Genomic DNA, 17888 nt, shown 5'->3' on the forward strand with positions numbered 1-17888 from the left:
AGTCCTATGTGCATAAAAATTGGTAAATTTATGCATTTGTTTAATGATTCAGTATTTCATTTGTTCTATACTATTCATTGAAATTATTATTTTATTGCATTGATTTTCCGTAGTTGTAAGCGTGGATTCCTGTTCAGTCCTTTGGAAGAGGAAAATGTTACGAATTTTGTATTATATATATAATTTTAGTGGAATTATGTGTAAAATTGTAGCATCTCTTATATATTGTAACCTGAAAGCCTCAAGTAATTGAATCTTCGCCGGAAAAATAACGTTACAGGGCCAATTCCATTTACCAGTAAGCGATGTTTTGAGAGACTTATTCTTGTTTCCAAATTTGGAGAGAAGTCACCAAAAGTCGCCAAACTTGGGGACCGTTTAGTTACATTTTCGTCCGATCTCTGTATAACTGTAATTGGTTTGATCCATAGATATAACTATAATTATGTATCCCCTCCAGTAATTTCGAGAAATCGAAGTTACTGAACATTTTCAATGTCAGTTTCGGAATCGTCAATTTCCGAGTGTTCAAGAATAAAGTAATTGTTTACCTAGGGTAAATTGATATGGTAACTGACACAACTCCACATTATAGTAATAAATATACTCATTAACATTTTAAATATTTTATTGAATATGTAACTGCTCTAGAACTTTTATTAAATTATAATTTTTCTAAAAATTAGACTTTAACATCTTTTCTTTGTGTAAGCAAAAGAAAATTTGGTACTTACGTATTATCTCGTCGAATGTGAAACTGTCACCGAGCAGAGTGATTTAGCTCCAATTATGAACAAGCGCGACGTCACAACGAAAGCTTTAGTTGGATGTAGCCCTGACTGATTCTCGGGAAGCCACCTTTTGTTGTTATGAACAAGGGTACAAATGAACTGCTATTGCTATATTGCACAAATGAACTGTTATTGCTTTTCTCGGCCTTTTATTTTTATGAACAAAGATACAATGAACTCTGTTATTGCTATATTCTTTGCTGCATTTGCTGCATTTTGAAAGAAATGATTTTCATTTGGACTTATCTTCTACAAAACAGCATTTCTAATGAACAATGGATTATTTTAAAAGTTACCACCGGATAATACCATAAGAAAAGTGACTATTAATGGACACGATATGGTCAGCTGAATACAACTGACTACTGCGGTAAGTTTGCACTCATAGAGTTTCCGTTAAGTCAGAGAGCCTAACAAAATTATAGAAATGATTCAACGGTAACCAGCTTTCAAGAGTCAAGGGGATAATACAAATATACCGAAGATTTTTCTCCTCCTTTTTTTTTTTTTTTTTTTTTTTCTATGTCATTTGTGTAAGAAAAATATTCTGTATTCATTGTGAACACATACGAATTTCTAATTTCGATCTAACAGCATATTCTATTTGCTCAATCATCCAACAGCATTTTCAACAGTAGTGTACTTAATGTGCATTCTCGTGTTTCACATTATTAATCAAAATTACTGTGTAAAGTAAAGAAATTTTATATCTTTGATGAATTAAAAAAACATATCTGTGAACAAATATTTTTGCACCTCCTTTCATTAATTTTTTATTCGAATTTTACGCTATGTTCCAAACAGACTGCAAGTTGCAATGTTATGAGAAAATGGTAACGATTCTGTAACGAATCGAATAATGTTTTAAATCAAAATGACCAACCAATGTTACCTATGGAAAGCGACCTAGTCATATTCTAGTCCAACGTTCAACCCTTGTTTTCAATCCAAAATGATCTCGAATAAATTTTTTTCAAATGTTAATACTGACGCTACCCCGTCAAGAAAGAGTTTTTTTTTTTTTTTTTTTTTTTTTTTAATTTCCCAATCATGTCTCAGAATGTTTTCGATTTCTCTCATTTTTGAAAACATTACTTGTAAACGTAAACGTGATCAGCTGAGTGCGTCCAAGCCACACATATTTTTCTCTTTCTCCTGCCTTTTTATTCGCTTTTCTGAATCATATTATCACCGCTAACGCTAAAAATAATAACTAAAATAACAATAAATAATAACTAAAGTAAACGATAACTGTAGGCAATTCATACCTTAAATATACTAAACTAACATGAAAAAAGTTCCCAGAATGCAAATCATAAAATTAGAACGTAATAATAAGGCCTTTAACATCCTATTTATTGGAATGCTAAAACTCGCAATTTTAAGTATGTAAAAATATCTTACCTCTTTTTAAAATGAAAGTTTTAAAACCTAAGATAATAATTTAAACTGCTTTTCAAATCGTTGCCATCTATACCTTCAAAACAAAGAATAATTAATCTAAACATCTTGATATTTTCGATTCTTTTCAAATACTGAATTAACCTTTTTATGTTTGTATAAAATTTGTGAATAAACATGTCAGTAGAGCAAAAAAATGAACCCAAAATTTGGAAACTTTTTTACAACTCCAAGTAATAACAAATTAAAAAAGATGAAGATACCTGGTGCAAATCTGTATATCTTCCTCGTCAGTATAATTTCAACAGTTTACATGCCAGATATAAATAGTATAGAGAATATAAAAAAAGTATGACAACACTTAACACTCTGTAAACGTGAACATTTATCAACTGACTGCGTCCACTGCACACACAATATTTTTCTCTTTTTTCTTTTCTGATGTAACATAATATAAAGTTTTTCGTGCTGTTGCAGCTGTCACTATTAAGAAATGAACATGATATTTAACAATGTCATAATTGTAATGCTTAATATAAGGAAATATTTAATAGTTAAAAAACTAAAATTCAATAGACATCCTAAAGAGTACCATTTGAAAAATGTTATGTAAGAATGGAAATATAACTGAGCTTTTTTACTGAATAGTACTTTTTAATAGAACTGAATTTTTTAATCATTTATACTGTTACGAATTTGGTATTTAAAAAGCTAATGTTAGTTCAATTAGAAATTAAATGGTTTTATTTCTCGCGCAGTGCAGCGCGTGACGAATATTAAAAGAAAGCTAAGCCGGAAAATTGAAAATACAAGAGCGCGTGCATTAAATAAATAAATATCTCTTTTTGATTTCGAGAAAGTACTGGAAAATTCTAGCGCGTGATTTTAAAATCTTATAAAAGGAGGAAAACATCTCAGTTTGTAGTAGTTGCTTAGTTTGTTGTTGTTTAGAAAACTACTGTTGTTGATTGTAGCGAATTCGCGGATTAGCGTTCTTTAGCTGTTTTGAATTACGTTCTATTGACATTTGAGTAGTTAAAAGAAAACTACTGTGAGATATTGTAATACTGCATGATAATTTGAGAAAATTTAAGCATTTTTGTTGTGATAATAATACATTTTTGTTCATTTTTCATCGGACTTGTGCATTCATTTCATAACGAACCCGTACGCACGCAACAATTTTTGGTGTCAGAAGTGGGATTTGAATGCCAATAACAAGAGCGATGGAAGAACAATTGAGACAGCTCATTAGTGCTTTTGCTGCATTCCAAGAAAAGATGGAAGCTGGCCAAGCATCATTTAAGGAAGAAATGAAATTGGGCCAGGAATCCGTTAAGGAAGAAATGAAATTGGGCCAGGAATCCGTTAAGGAAGAAATGAAATTGGGCCAGGAATCCGTTAAGGACGAAATGAAAGCCGTTCAAGCTGGTCAAGAAGAAATGAAAAGAGAAATTACTTGCATAATAGAAAATAAATTTGAAGCTATGGAAGGCAGAATTGACGCAGTTGAAAATAAAGTTGGACATATTGAAGAAAGACTTTCTTCGGTGAAAGAAGAAATAGAAGAAAGAGTTTCTTCTGTAAAAGAACAAATTGATGAGAGAGTTTCTGCAGTTGCCAAAGAAATGGATACTTTAAAGAAATTCGTAGCGTCGGCAGGAAGCAGGAGTGATGATTTTAAATTCTTACCAATGCCTGCTCGTCCACCTCTGAAGCTATCCACATATGATGGGAAGACCTCCTGGCAGGTGTATAAGACACAATTTTCTATCGTGGCGGATGCGAATGGATGGGATTCCCAAGCTAAGGCCTGTCATCTCGCCGCTTCTCTAAGAGCCGACGCAGCGGATATCCTTCAGACTCTTCCCGAAAACAAAAGGTTAGATTTCGAAGCTCTGTCCGGCGCCTTGGAGTTGCGCTTTGGGGAGAAGTGTTTAAAAGACTACAGCAGGCTCCAATTAAAATCTCGTCAACAGAAGCCTACCGAAACACTTCAGGAGCTCGCCGCGGATGTTGAAAGGCTGTCCCATCTCGCCTTTTCGGAATGCCCGACAGAAACAAGGGAAATCCTGTCCTTGCAATACTTTATCGACGGCATCCGAGATACTGAAATACAGAAAGCTCTACGAATGGCGGATGTAAAAGATTTAAAAAGTGCTCTAGTGTACGCCATGAAATTTGAGGCAGCCCAGCAAGCCACTCGTCGAGACCGCCACCCAGTCAGAGCTGCTCAAGTCCAGGAGCCAGGGGATCAAGTCACCGCTCGACTTGACGATTTGACTAGACAACTGAACGCCTTGAGACGGAATATTGGTGAGAAGAAACCAACCGTTAAGTGCGGGAACTGCGGTGCTGAAGGACACATACGACGAAACTGCAAAACACCCCAGGGTACTGATGTTAAGACCGCTTCTAACAAGCAGCAGGGAAACTAATTAGTGGCCATCTCGCGGGGCGGAGGTTGCCAGATAATGAAAAGCCCCCGTTTAAAGCGCTTCAGATTTCTGCAGTGAGAGGCGGCAGTAATGGACTTTTCATAATAGGACATATTAATGGAGTTCCGTGCAATATGACTATAGATACAGGAGCCAACGTCACCATCATCCGAAAAGATTTGGCTCAACAACTAGGAAACAAACTTATCTGGACGCCGCCCTGCGTTACCCTCCAGACTGTGTCCGGTGAGAAGATCGACATCGACGGAAAAGTAAATGTTAACATCACGTTTGGAAGTGCCGCTTACCATCACACGGCATATGTAGCAGAAATCACTGATTCTTGCATACTCGGATTGGACTTTCTAAGGAAATACAATTTTTCCTTGGATTTTAAAAATAACGAATTGCATTCTACATCTGAGGACATAGCGTTATTTCTCGTTAATGATGAAGAAGTTAAATCTGTCCATAAAATCATAGCACAAGACTATATTACAATACCGGCAAGAACAGAAATTTTACTTCCTGGATCCATAGCCGAAAATAGAAATTTCCGCTACGGCATCATAGAATATCCCAATAACTGTAATATCCCAAAAGGAGTATTAGTAGCCTCAACACTCGTCGACCTATCCAGAACGGTTATCCCGGTGAGAGTCGCCAATGTAACTGAAAAGTCGAGAGTTATTAAGAAAGGTGAAGTGGTTGCAACATGTACTCCAGTAACCAGCGTTGAAAAAAAGAGTAACATCCCAGAATCCGTGTCCTCAGAGAGCATTACATCGGAGTTATTGCAGAATGCACAATTAAACGATAAAGAGAAAAATGCTGCCGATCGCGTCATTAAAGATCTTCAAGTTGTTTTCTCCCGCTCGTCTTCTGACGTGGGTCGAACTAGTTTGACACAACATAGAATAGATACTGGCGATCATCCCCCGATCAGGCAACATCCAAGACGTCTACCGTTTGCTAAACAGGAAGAGGTGCGAACACTGTTAAAAGATATGGAAGAAGGCGATGTCATCGAGCCTTCAGCGAGTCCATGGGCATCTCCCATCGTTCTCGTCAGAAAGAAAGACGGCTCAACAAGATTTTGCGTTGACTATCGCCGGTTGAATGAGGTTACGAAGAAAGACAGTTACCCTCTTCCTAGAATTGATGACATTCTAGACACTCTTTCTGGAAGCAAGTGGTTCTCAACACTTGATTTAAAGAGTGGGTATTGGCAGGTAGAAATCCATCCTGATGACCGAGAAAAGACGGCATTTACTACGGGACAAGGACTTTGGCAGTTCAAAGTGATGCCGTTTGGACTGTGTAATGCGCCGGCAACATTCGAACGTCTTATGGAGACTGTTTTGAAAGGCCTTTCTTACGAAGCCTGTCTGATATACCTGGACGATATCATCATCGTCGGAAAGAGTTTTGAAGAGCATCTAGAAAATCTTAGAAAGGTGCTTCAGAAACTGAAAGAGGCCAATCTGAAGCTGACTCCCGCTAAATGCAAATTGTTTCGAAAGGAAGTGACTTACCTGGGACATGTCATCTCTGCAGAAGGTGTGCGCACGGATCCTGAAAAGGTATCAGCGGTTAAATCCTGGACGCGTCCCGAAAATGTCCATCAGCTGAGAAGCTTCCTAGGGCTTTGCACCTACTATAGGAGATTCGTGAAGAACTTTTCTTCCATCGCAAGACCACTTCACAAGCTGACAGAGAGCAAGCAAAGATTCTTGTGGACAAAGGAATGCGAGGATGCATTTAACAACTTAAAGGAAGCTTTAACATCTGCTCCAATCCTGACGTATCCTCAGCTCGACAGACCATTTATTCTCGACACCGACGCGAGCAATGAAAGTGTCGGTGCTGTTTTGTCCCAAGAAATAGACGGCCAAGAACGTGTAGTAGCTTACTGGAGCAAGTGCCTGTCTAAACCGGAGAAGAATTACTGTGTCACAAGGAAAGAGTTGCTCGCCATAGTCAAAGCTGTAGAACATTTCCATCATTATCTATACGGGAGAAAATTCCTCCTCCGCACGGACCATGCCTCATTGGCGTGGCTTTTAAATTTCAAAAATCCTGAGGGTCAAATAGCCAGGTGGATACAGAGACTCCAAGAATATGACATCACTATCCGTCATCGTAAGGGATCATCACACGGAAACGCCGACGCCCTGTCTAGAAGACCTTGCCAAGAAAACTGCCGATATTGTTCCAGGGTGGAAGCGAAATACGAACTGCTGACTCCGGTCGCAAGACAAATTACAACATCAACATCGGCTGCTCGAGACCCGTGGAGTGATGATGAAGTCAGGAAAGACCAGCTGGAAGACCGCGACATTAAACCCATACTTGATTTAATAGAGTCATCAAACAGAAAACCTACATGGCAGGACATTTCTATCTGTAGTCCTACAACAAAACAATACTGGGCACTCTGGGATTCACTTCACATTCGAAACGGCGTCTTATACCGGAAATTCGAGTCGGATGATGGGAAGACGTTCCGATGGCAACTGATACTTCCGAGATCCCGGATTCCTGATGTCCTCAAAGAACTACATAACAGCCCTACAGGAGGTCACTTTGGAATTATGAAGACCTTACAGAGAGTTCGTGAGCGCTTTTACTGGAATAATGCAAAGAATGACGTGCAAAAGTGGTGCCGATCTTGCGATGCCTGTGCAGGTCGGAAAGGACCGAGGAAACGCAGCCGAGGCAGACTGCAACGTTACAACGTAGGTGCGCCTTTTGAACGTATCGCCTTTGACATCCTGGGACCTCTGCCACGAACTGCTGATGGCAACAAATACATACTCGTTGTCATTGATTACTTCACCAAGTGGCCTGAAGCTTATCCTATTCCTGATCAAGAGGCAGTCACAGTAGCTGAGGTAATGATACAGCACTGGATTTCCAGGTTCGGAGTGCCTCTTCAGTTACATTCCGATCAGGGAAGGAATTTTGCCTCGGCAGTAATCAAAGAACTATGCAAACTACTTGGCATTGACAAAACTCAAACGACGCCATTGCATCCCCAGTCGGACGGCATGGTAGAGAGGTTCAATCGAACCATCCTTAATAACCTCTCATTAGTGGTTTCCAGAAACCAACAGGACTGGGACAAGAAATTACCACTCTTTTTACTGGCTTACCGCAGTGCTGTCCACGAGACTACCGGTTATTCTCCATCACAGATGCTCTTCGGTCTTGACCTTCGTTTGCCTTGTGATCTATTGTTTGGCCGCCCTCCGGATGCTCCTTCATCGTCTGAGGAATATATTCAAGATCTCCAGGCCCGGTTTGAAGTGATGCACAATTTTGCACGAGAGCGAGTCAACTTGGCGACGGAGAAGATGAAGACCCGATACGACACAAGAGCTACTGAACATCAATTCCACGAAGGAGACAAGGTGTGGTTGTGGAATCCGACTCGACGGAAAGGACTTTGTCCGAAATTACAGTCACCTTGGGATGTTGCCGTACACAGTCCTAAACAGGCTGAATGACGTCGTGGTTCGGATTCGTAAGTCTTCGAACTCTAAACCTAAAGTCGTTCATTACGACAGGTTAGCTCATTACTATGGCCATAGTACATAATGTAAATAATTGTAAATAGTATAAGACCATGGTCCATTTTTGTTTTTAAATGTGTATTTGATTTGTATTTGATAGCATTTGATTTGTTTTATGTATTGCATTTATTGTTCATGTTGTTTATTATTGTAATGTAATGCTTATTAATGCATTTATGCCACAGTTGTAAGTTTTGCTTCCTGTCCAGGGATTGTACTGCCCGGGACGTGCAGTCCTTGGGAAGGGGGCAGTGTTACGAATTTGGTATTTAAAAAGCTAATGTTAGTTCAATTAGAAATTAAATGGTTTTATTTCTCGCGCAGTGCAGCGCGTGACGAATATTAAAAGAAAGCTAAGCCGGAAAATTGAAAATACAAGAGCGCGTGCATTAAATAAATAAATATCTCTTTTTGATTTCCAGAAAGTACTGGAAAATTCTAGCGCGTGATTTTAAAATCTTATAAAAGGAGGAAAACATCTCAGTTTGTAGTAGTTGCTTAGTTTGTTGTTGTTTAGAAAACTACTGTTGTTGATTGTAGCGAATTCGCGGATTAGCGTTCTTTAGCTGTTTTGAATTACGTTCTATTGACATTTGAGTAGTTAAAAGAAAACTACTGTGAGATATTATAATACTGCATGATAATTTGAGAAAATTTAAGCATTTTTGTTGTGATAATAATAAATTTTTGTTCATTTTTCATCGGACTTGTGCATTCATTTCATAACGAACCCGTACGCACGCAACAATACTAATCATTTTTGATTCAGTGCAAGTCGGTACTTGTTGAAGAACCAGACGACTGTTTCCTATTGCGGTCGCATTCCTTATAGATTATTATCGCGGCTTCTAAGAAAATATTTTGATGCTTACAAACAAGAATTCTTAGAAATTTTTGAAAGCTGCAGATAGGAAAACTAATTCTGCGGAAAAAGGAAACTACAAGTTTTTTGGCGTCTTATTCTAGTTGCTAAATTTCTCTCTTTTCCAAGTTATTGGACTTTTAATTACCATCAAGCATTCTCCTTGCTGAAGATAGTTTCATTAAAATCAACTCAAAAAATAGAAACAAAGCAAAAACAGTTCTTGTGTTTAGTTCTAAGGAAATCGTGTGAACTCTCCTAGTTTGTCATCTTAGTTTAAATATGTGGAGCTATAATAGTATTTAACCTCAAAGCAAATTTAATATTTTAAAATTTAACATTAAAGCAAATTTAGTTAATGGAATTTTACTATGATTCCACCATTCCATTTATTGCATTTTTCCATTCTGAGAACTATGTCATTCTGAATCAAACTTATTGTGTTTTATTTTTAATAACGGGAGCAAAATTCTCATAAATAGGGGCTAGAGGAACGTATAGAAGTTAGATTTCTGATTAACTGATTTTTTTAATTTTAAAAATGCCGGAATATGAATCTTCGCGCCATTTAAAACATTTCTGTGACTGGAAGTGTATGTCTACGGCCAATGGTTGCGAAAATAAAGGTTGGATAAGGACTTTTATTTCTGGACACGTAATATAATGTCATTTATTGAGCAAAAAATAAGGGAGTATATCATGAGCGCTTCATACATATGTGTGTATAATAGATTCAAACTCAGCAGAATTTTGATGGCGTAGAAGTGTTGATCCATAATGAATAGGAAATTGGGGGCGAAGGCAGATTAAATCTTCATTTTTTATCAGCAAACACGTTGCAGCTAAAAACAAGTTGGCATATTAAATGTGCCTATTCCAAAAAGTTTACATTTTAGATAAATTTTCGGCAAGATAGAAGGAGCAGATAGACTGCAGTCCAGCTAGGCCAAAGTGTAGGAAGGAAGTGCGTTATGTTCAGGGTGAAATCTTAATTCAGACCGAGTTAGTTTTGGTTCCCAATGCATTTTGTTTGGATAGTTGATATTGCTGTAAAATTACTATTGGCTGCTTGAGTTTTAGTTCCATTTACATCACCAGAATTATGTAAGAGTCATATGACATGGATTAATCTAGAAATAACTCAGTACAGAGAGAAGTTACTATTTTTAGAATTAAGAAGAGAAATTTAAGTTGCTAATTTAATCTTTAACATATTCTTTATTTTTCTTACATCTTTATATGTCTGTTATCAAAGCATGCGCCGTTCGTTAGCAACAGCCTTAGGTACCATGCAGGTGACACTGCGACTTCGCATTCTTCTTCCGCTCCTAATTCTAAAATGGAGCACACCGAAGGAAGGGATGGATCCGAGGGTCCACCACCCCTCTTCCCCAACAACCTAGCGAGAGGACTTGTGACTCGCCGCATATTTGGAGTGCTCCCCATGCCGCATAGGCACCATACGTTTAGAAACATCCATGTTTTCTCAGGAATTCGAATCTGGGTCCTTCGGTATGGCAGTCAGAGTCATTAACCACTATCCCGTTTTTTGCGGCAGAATTATATCTTAAACTTTGCGTTAAAAATATTTTTGAAAAATCGTTTTCGGCCTTAGAAATTGCCAGATCAACTGAGATGAATGAAGAAGAAAATAATATGTGGCAGCTTCTGCCATAAATTATGCCACATATTTAAATTTACTACTTACCTTACGTAATTTCTGGGGTACTTAGTGATATTTAATTTTTTTTCTTTCCTTTTGCATTTAAGTATTTTTTAATTTTTAATTTAAAAATTTAAATGATTTAAAAAAATTAGCATATGTTGTTCATGCACAGTTATTTGCATTTTCTGTTTTTCTAAAAACTAAAACATTTCATTAAAATTCCATGTTTTGATTTGATGAGATAAAGTGCGAGACCTTTGATAAAATATCAAAATTCACGATTCTTTATAAATGTTAGTTGCAACCCGTTAAAAAACGCTTGTAAGGTAACTAAAAACTTCCCATCTTAACAACTGTAATTATGAATGTTATAAACTGCAATAAGATTTGAGTATTAATAGCTACTCTACAAAGCGTTTAATCCTAAAGCAGGAAATATTCGAAACAACCGACTTCAGTTGAAATTCACAACCGAGTAAGCGAGTAAAAGAGTTGTGGATTTACTAGTAGAAGTTCGAATCTTTAAAAGTAAATATAATATTTATATCCATGAAAATATTTTTTAATTTATTGGCAAACTGATTGCAAGTTAAGTAACTGCTAAAGAAAGTTTAACAGCAGAAAATTATGTTATTAGATAACATTATATCATTTAGATTATGTGAAAGTTCTCCACGATTATCTGCCTCACGGAAGAAATGCTTTCGTGGCATACTTTCAAAAGAAATCTCTCTCATGTTTTCTTTACACCTGAGAAAAACCACGAAACCTCACGTGCAGTCACTTCCTTCGTCAATATTTAAACTCCAACTGAATGAACAGTATTCAGCGATTTTATCGCTTTGCCGCTGGTGGGTCGCTTCATTGTTAAACATAAAAATACACGAAATAAAGAAATTAAGAGGTATGTATTTAATGCTCAGGAAAGTTCAAATTTCGGAAAGTTTTTTTCTTTTTAATTGAAATCAGAGGAAAAAAATCGTATCACAGAATTTCCATAGTTATTATTATGAGTAATTTGGCTCGTTTAAGTGTTTAAAATGACGTGTATTAATTTTATATGACTATTAATCCGACAGCTTTGATCACTCCGAATACGTAAGCACTAAAAAACTAATAATAATAAAAAAAAATCGTAAAGGTTTAAGATTTTAAATTACGTCCAAGGGGGCGTTTTTTTTAATGTTTTGTGTGTTACCTTTATTTATTAAATATCACGTTCATTGCACTTAAACCATAAAATTCAGTTCAATAGCAATGTCGCAAAACAATTTTAAAATGAGCATATCTTTAGAATTTCCGATACACAGTCTCGAGTGCCAGAGATAATTTTTTTTTTTTTCTTCTTTACAACGTTGCTATGGCTCGCTTTGAAATCCTTGAGTTTGTTAATCAAAAATTCGTTAAAGTTTTACAAAATATGAAATCGATCATAAAACAAATTCCTAATTTCAAATTTGGTCTTCCAGATGCCCATATTCGTAGGACGATTACGTCATTCAAAATCCTATGGCTCTATGTACCGTTGTTTTATCACAATGCGAGAAATAGACATACATTTATGCATATTTTTCATTATTTCATTTCTTCAAATATAATGCAGAACTTTAACATTTGGTGGCAACAGTTTGAAAAGTGAAACGGACATTTATAGTGATTCAACGCAAAATCGCAAAACGAAAACAATAGTCCTTCGGGGACAAATCCCCTTTGGATTAATGATAATAAATAATTGGAGAATTGTTTAAATATGTGTAAATACATGATATTGATTAATAATTAAAAAAAAAGTGCATCATCATTTATTTGAAGAAGAAAACTCCAATTCTTCTTTACTAAAGTACAGATGCTCAAAATTTAACTTTCAAGTCTCAAGAAGCATTTCATTGGTTCATCATTTTTCACCTTCAGACGCAGCCTTATCTTAAGCAGCATTTGTAAGGTTTCAATATTTGTTTGTCACTGTAGGTTTTCAAGTATGCGCTTCTTAACAGATATTTTATCATTAGGCGACTGAATTTTAATGATAGAGAGGAAGACTAAGAAGCCGTAGAGACTGGAGTTTGAATTTTATTTGTTTATTTAGTTTCTTAAAACATACCATTTTGCAAAACTTAACTCACGCAAAACTCTATGAAAAAAAAAAAAAAAAAAAAAAAAAAAAAAACTTGTTAGAAGATTTTTAATATGTCCTTTAACGGCTAATTTAGCTATTTCAAACGCAATTACAATATCATTAGATACGGAGGAAAGAAATTTTTTTTAATTAATTATAATTTTTCCAAAATTTGTTAATTTTGGAAATATGTTTAGCTATTAGTGATTAAAAATTTCTTTCTACCTGCTCCTTGTATATGTAGAGAAGACATGATGAAATGAAAAGAAAAGTAAAAAGAATACTTGTGAAAACATTTTACCCTCATTATCCTTCCCCCTCTTGTCCGACCGCGCGCTCATCTAGGTGGCGCTTTAACATAATCTTACTCAGTTACAGTTTCTAGATATATATTTTTTTTCTCTCAGGGTTTCCTCAAATACATTTAATCACAAAAATATTTCAAAAATTTTATTTAAGAAAAATATCTATTTGATAAAAGAAAATTATTGCTATTAACAAATGCAAGCATTTTTGAATAAACCATCATCACAAGTTTTACTGCATCTGTTTACTACAAATATTTCAGAACTGCAACATGTTTGAGAAACTGCTCAGTGAAAAATGAAATAAATGTTGGATGTCATCGCAAGGGCGTTCAGTTATCTGAAATTATTGTTGAAGTACAAATATAAAAACAAAATTTGCTTCGAAAAATCAGTAATTAATGCTAGTTTTCGAAAGTAAGATTTATTTCATGCAAATATTTAGTTGCTCGTTTGATTGAAATACTGCTCACATTAGAACGATAGGAGAGGGAAGGGAATTATAATAAATGTTCCTAGGTTTAGTACTATAATCAAAAATAAAAATTCCACCCAGCATAAACGTCTAAAGAAAGCAACACTGACCTATTAGAGAAAGTAATATGTCCGCTATAAACACTAGTGTTATTATTACTATTATTTAGATTATGACAAAGCTTTCGAGGACTATCTGCCTAAGCAAAAGCATCCTTTTGTGAAGAGTTTGCTAAAGGAAACTTTTTTATAATTCCATTGCGCATTGAGAAGGCTACGAAGAGTGCCATGTGGCCTTCCTGTTTCTCGGGATTTAAGCCCAGTGTTCAGCGGTTTTACCGCTTGACCGCTGGTGGTAACAATATCCGCAACTTTCCCACTTAATATTCGAAGAGATTTATTTCATAGAATCAGATTTTCTTTATATTTTATTCAAAGCAAAGGTGATTTAAACGTTTTGATACAAGTAACTCCTAACGATCTGTTCAGGCAGAGACTAAAGTTCGAATTTCCGACAAGGCAAGGACGTAATGCATTTGCAGCATGGAGGGACTTAAAAATCTGTCAATTCAAAAATCTTTTTGAGAAGTTGATGGGATACGAGATTCCTATATTCCCTTCCATTCTCCTTGTCCACATTGGTATTACCCTCAGATGGGTATTCGAGTGGTTTGTCTTAAAAAATAATAGAATCAACCAGAGAAAAGCTGAATTTTGAATACTAATTGTGTTTAAAATTTTAATATTAGTTTTTTAGATCACTTAATAACCTTTTGAAAGTCCTCCTTGCGGGATGTATCTCTCATTAACATTTTGTACATCTGTAAAATTTTAAAGCCTCAATGGAGAGCCGTCTAACTGAATTTCAAAATTTTCAAAAATAAAAAAATCAAATATAACGAACTATATGGATATCTATGATTGAAATGTTTTCATATTATTTCCAGAACTTCTGCAACTTGCATCAAAATAATTATTAACCCTTAAAATCATCCACATTTAGGATGTTAGGATCCACATTCCATCCGTAAAAGAGAACACCTTAACACTGCTTTTCTGTAATGTTCAATTTCACTTTTCTCTGCCTTCTAAATAAACACTAATTATGCGAAATCAGTGTGACACCCAGTTTAGCAGAACGAGGACACTATAAGGAAATTTTAGGATACCATACAGAGTTCTTTGTACGTGACCATTAAGCCAAAGAACGTACGTGGGTTTCTTTGATTCCATTCAAATTCTTTGACTGAGTTGTCAGACTATTCAAAGCTGATGCTATGATAGAAATTTTGAAATTTTTGCTATTCAGGGAAATAATAACGAATAATTCAGAGAAAGTAAGGAATCTTACGAGTTTGGTTTATATAGCTGATTCCTCTTTTAGGAAATGTAAATCTGTCCAGGAACAAATTTATCCATTTTACTTTAATTCCTACTGAGAGAATAGCTTCGGTTTACGAAACTTTTGGATGACGAACGGCTTTCGAGTATGAATTAAATTCGTAAACCAAGGCTTTCAGTTAGGCCAACCTATAAAACTTAACAAGAGTTCCTTTTCGCGCCTATTTAATTGCATCTTCTTATCTATTTAATATTTTATACTTGAAACGAAATATAGTCTTGAAATACTTTCCGCTAACAGTTCACCCTAAAATTCTTCTTCCTTACATGTATACCACATATATGCAAAGGACTTCCACACAAAATTTGGTTCACAATTTTTTATATGAGATTACTGAAATTTTAAAATGGAGTTTAAAATGGAAATTAATTGGAGAGATAATAAGACAAACAGAGGTGAATTAGGTTAACTTGTTAAGGCCGTTGTGTATACATACTGGTAATTCGACGCGGATTGGAACCCAGGGCAGGCTGTAAGGTCGGTCTTCGTGGTTTTTGCCTTGTGTAATGTGAATACGAGCCGGTTTTCTTTAGAACATCCTCCACGAAAGCCTTCCAGATAGCCCTCGAAGCTTTTCCATGGTTTTACTCTATACATAATAGAAAACACGAAAATTCTGACGTTCCGTCAGGCTTTGAACTAGGGTTGAACTCCTAGCGTTTACTGATCTCATTCACTTGTTACAGGTAAATTATTGCGACTTATCTCCCTTGTTGGACAGTAACCTAGCAGTAGGTTTGCTTGCATGGCAGTAACATCAGAACAAGCCCACTAAATTTATCGTAGCAAGGAACGCAAGACTGTGCCTGCCGTTGGCAAGAGCTCTGAGCACCACACAGGTGACATTACGATTTTGCTCAGTTCCGCCTCAATTTTGATGACAAGCACAACGGGGAATGGACGTGTCCGAAGATCTCCCACACCTGTTCCTCAACCATCAACCTCTCGAGCGTACTTTAGGTTCGCCGCATATTTAGAGTGTCCCCCTTGCCACACAGATACTCCGGGATTCGAACCTGGGCCCTTCGGTATAGCAGTCAGCGTCATTAACCACTATTCTGTTTGGGCGGTATATACGGGTGAATGCTACATAATACCCAATCTATAGTAATTAAAAATCTATGAACTGTTAGAACAATGAATTGATAAAAAGGAAATAAACAGATTCAGCACAGTACTTTTTCAGTCCACCTCTACAAAATACTTACATGAATTAGTAAATAAATAAATGAATGAATAGAAATATATTTATGAAAGAGAATAAGTGTTGTTTTAATCTAGTTAAATTTTTTATTCCATTTTATTTATAATTTTCGATTTATGCATAAATTTATTGAAGTGAAGAGCTTTAATTTCTTAATGAAATTCAGAATTTTAATATTTAAGCATCATTTTCAAGTTTTAAACCTGTTAAAAGCTGCAGAATATGTAGTTAAAAAATTTTGCCTTTTATTTTCAAAATTAAATTAAAAAAATATGGCAAATTAGGCTGCAATTATCGCAATAGAAAATGCAAGCGCATCTCATTTAAAGAGTAATCAATCGTGCATTCCATATTAAATGTAAAGAAAATCTTCCAATTTTGTTTTGTTGCAAAATAATATATATGGCACGAGGACACCCTCTTCATTCTGCTGTTGGAAAACTAGGTGTTCTATTATTCTTAAAAACTGCACATATTACTTGTCTGTAACTAAACAACGTCCCTATAAGGACTTCCATATGTCAAAACTGGGTAGTAACGAAACCTAAATTGCTTTGCTTTGGCTTCGATTTCAAGCCCGTTGGCGACGGAAATACGCTTCGCTGCTTGCAACCCTGCATTGGAGCGCTAACTGGAAACCGCTCTTGTCGCTTAGTCACCAATCATACTCGAGATTCATATTTGACCGTTTGCGGTGAATGCAAATCGGTGATTTTCCTAGTTAATTTACAGTCTCTGGTCCGTGTCATTCAATATTAAATGATATATGTTGTTCACTAAAGACCTAAGTTTATCATTCTTTTATTTCGTCCATTACACATTTCGTATTTCGCTTAAATTCTAGGAATTTGATAGAGAGGCCTTCGACCACCGGCTCAAGATGGCGGATACAGCTAACATGCTTGATGTACAAGCAAATCCGGAGCTAAGATATTTGATCGTTGACAGAAATTTTATCAACGATCCTTCCAAACAGGCAGAATGGACATCCAAAAAATTGATATGGGTCCCCCATGAAACGCAGGGCTTTGTTGCGGCGAGTATTGTGTCCGAGAAAAAGGATGAATTAGAGGTGGAAGTTGCTGAAACCGGTAAACGATGTGTTGTGAACAAAGACGATATTCAAAAGATGAATCCACCAAGATTTAATAAAGTAGAGGATATGGCAGAATTAACTTGTTTGAACGAAGCATCTGTCCTCTATAATTTAAAGGATCGCTATTATTGTGGCCTCATATATGTAAGTACGTTTAAAAATCCTCTAGTTGTTAAAACTGCTGTTTCTAATACTGACTGTTGATGTAAATATCATATATTAATGATGATAAACCTGTAACTTAAAAAATAGTATTAAATTTACAGTCGTAGATCTAATAAAACATGTTTCTCGTAAAAAATCGTTGCTATGAAAATATATCTCCTGATTGCAGTATAAATATGTCAGCAGGAAGCAAAAATTTATAATACAGTCCAAAAAAATATGTTCATTGAAATCCACTGCAGAAATAATCATAAATATTGTGCTTTTATATATATATGCTTCACGTCTTTCCATAATAATGTGACGATATTACCGTTTTTATTGTAAGCCGGTGTGATGCATTTGGCAAGGTAACACCCTAAACATATTTATACTATGATCATGAAATTTATA

The 17888-nt window shown here is 35.8% G+C and overlaps 1 protein-coding gene across 2 annotated transcripts in view; it reads left to right on the top strand.

Annotated features, from left to right (window-relative positions):
- The first annotated feature begins 16886 nt into the window (after positions 1-16886).
- Positions 16887-17888, top strand: part of LOC118185946 (uncharacterized) — a 191198-nt gene continuing 190196 nt past the window's right edge. For both annotated transcript variants that reach the window (XM_085825795.1, XM_085825796.1), the window contains exon 1: positions 16887-17474. In XM_085825795.1, the coding sequence (XP_085681921.1) occupies positions 17115-17474 (360 nt within the window). In that variant the 5' untranslated portion in view covers positions 16887-17114. The remainder of the gene's footprint in view (positions 17475-17888) is intronic.

The sequence above is a fragment of the Stegodyphus dumicola genome, chromosome 10 (genome assembly GCF_044657685.1).
Source record: "Stegodyphus dumicola isolate Sdum_Otavi_A_Nest chromosome 10, ASM4465768v1".
NCBI classification, from domain to species: domain Eukaryota; kingdom Metazoa; phylum Arthropoda; class Arachnida; order Araneae; family Eresidae; genus Stegodyphus; species Stegodyphus dumicola.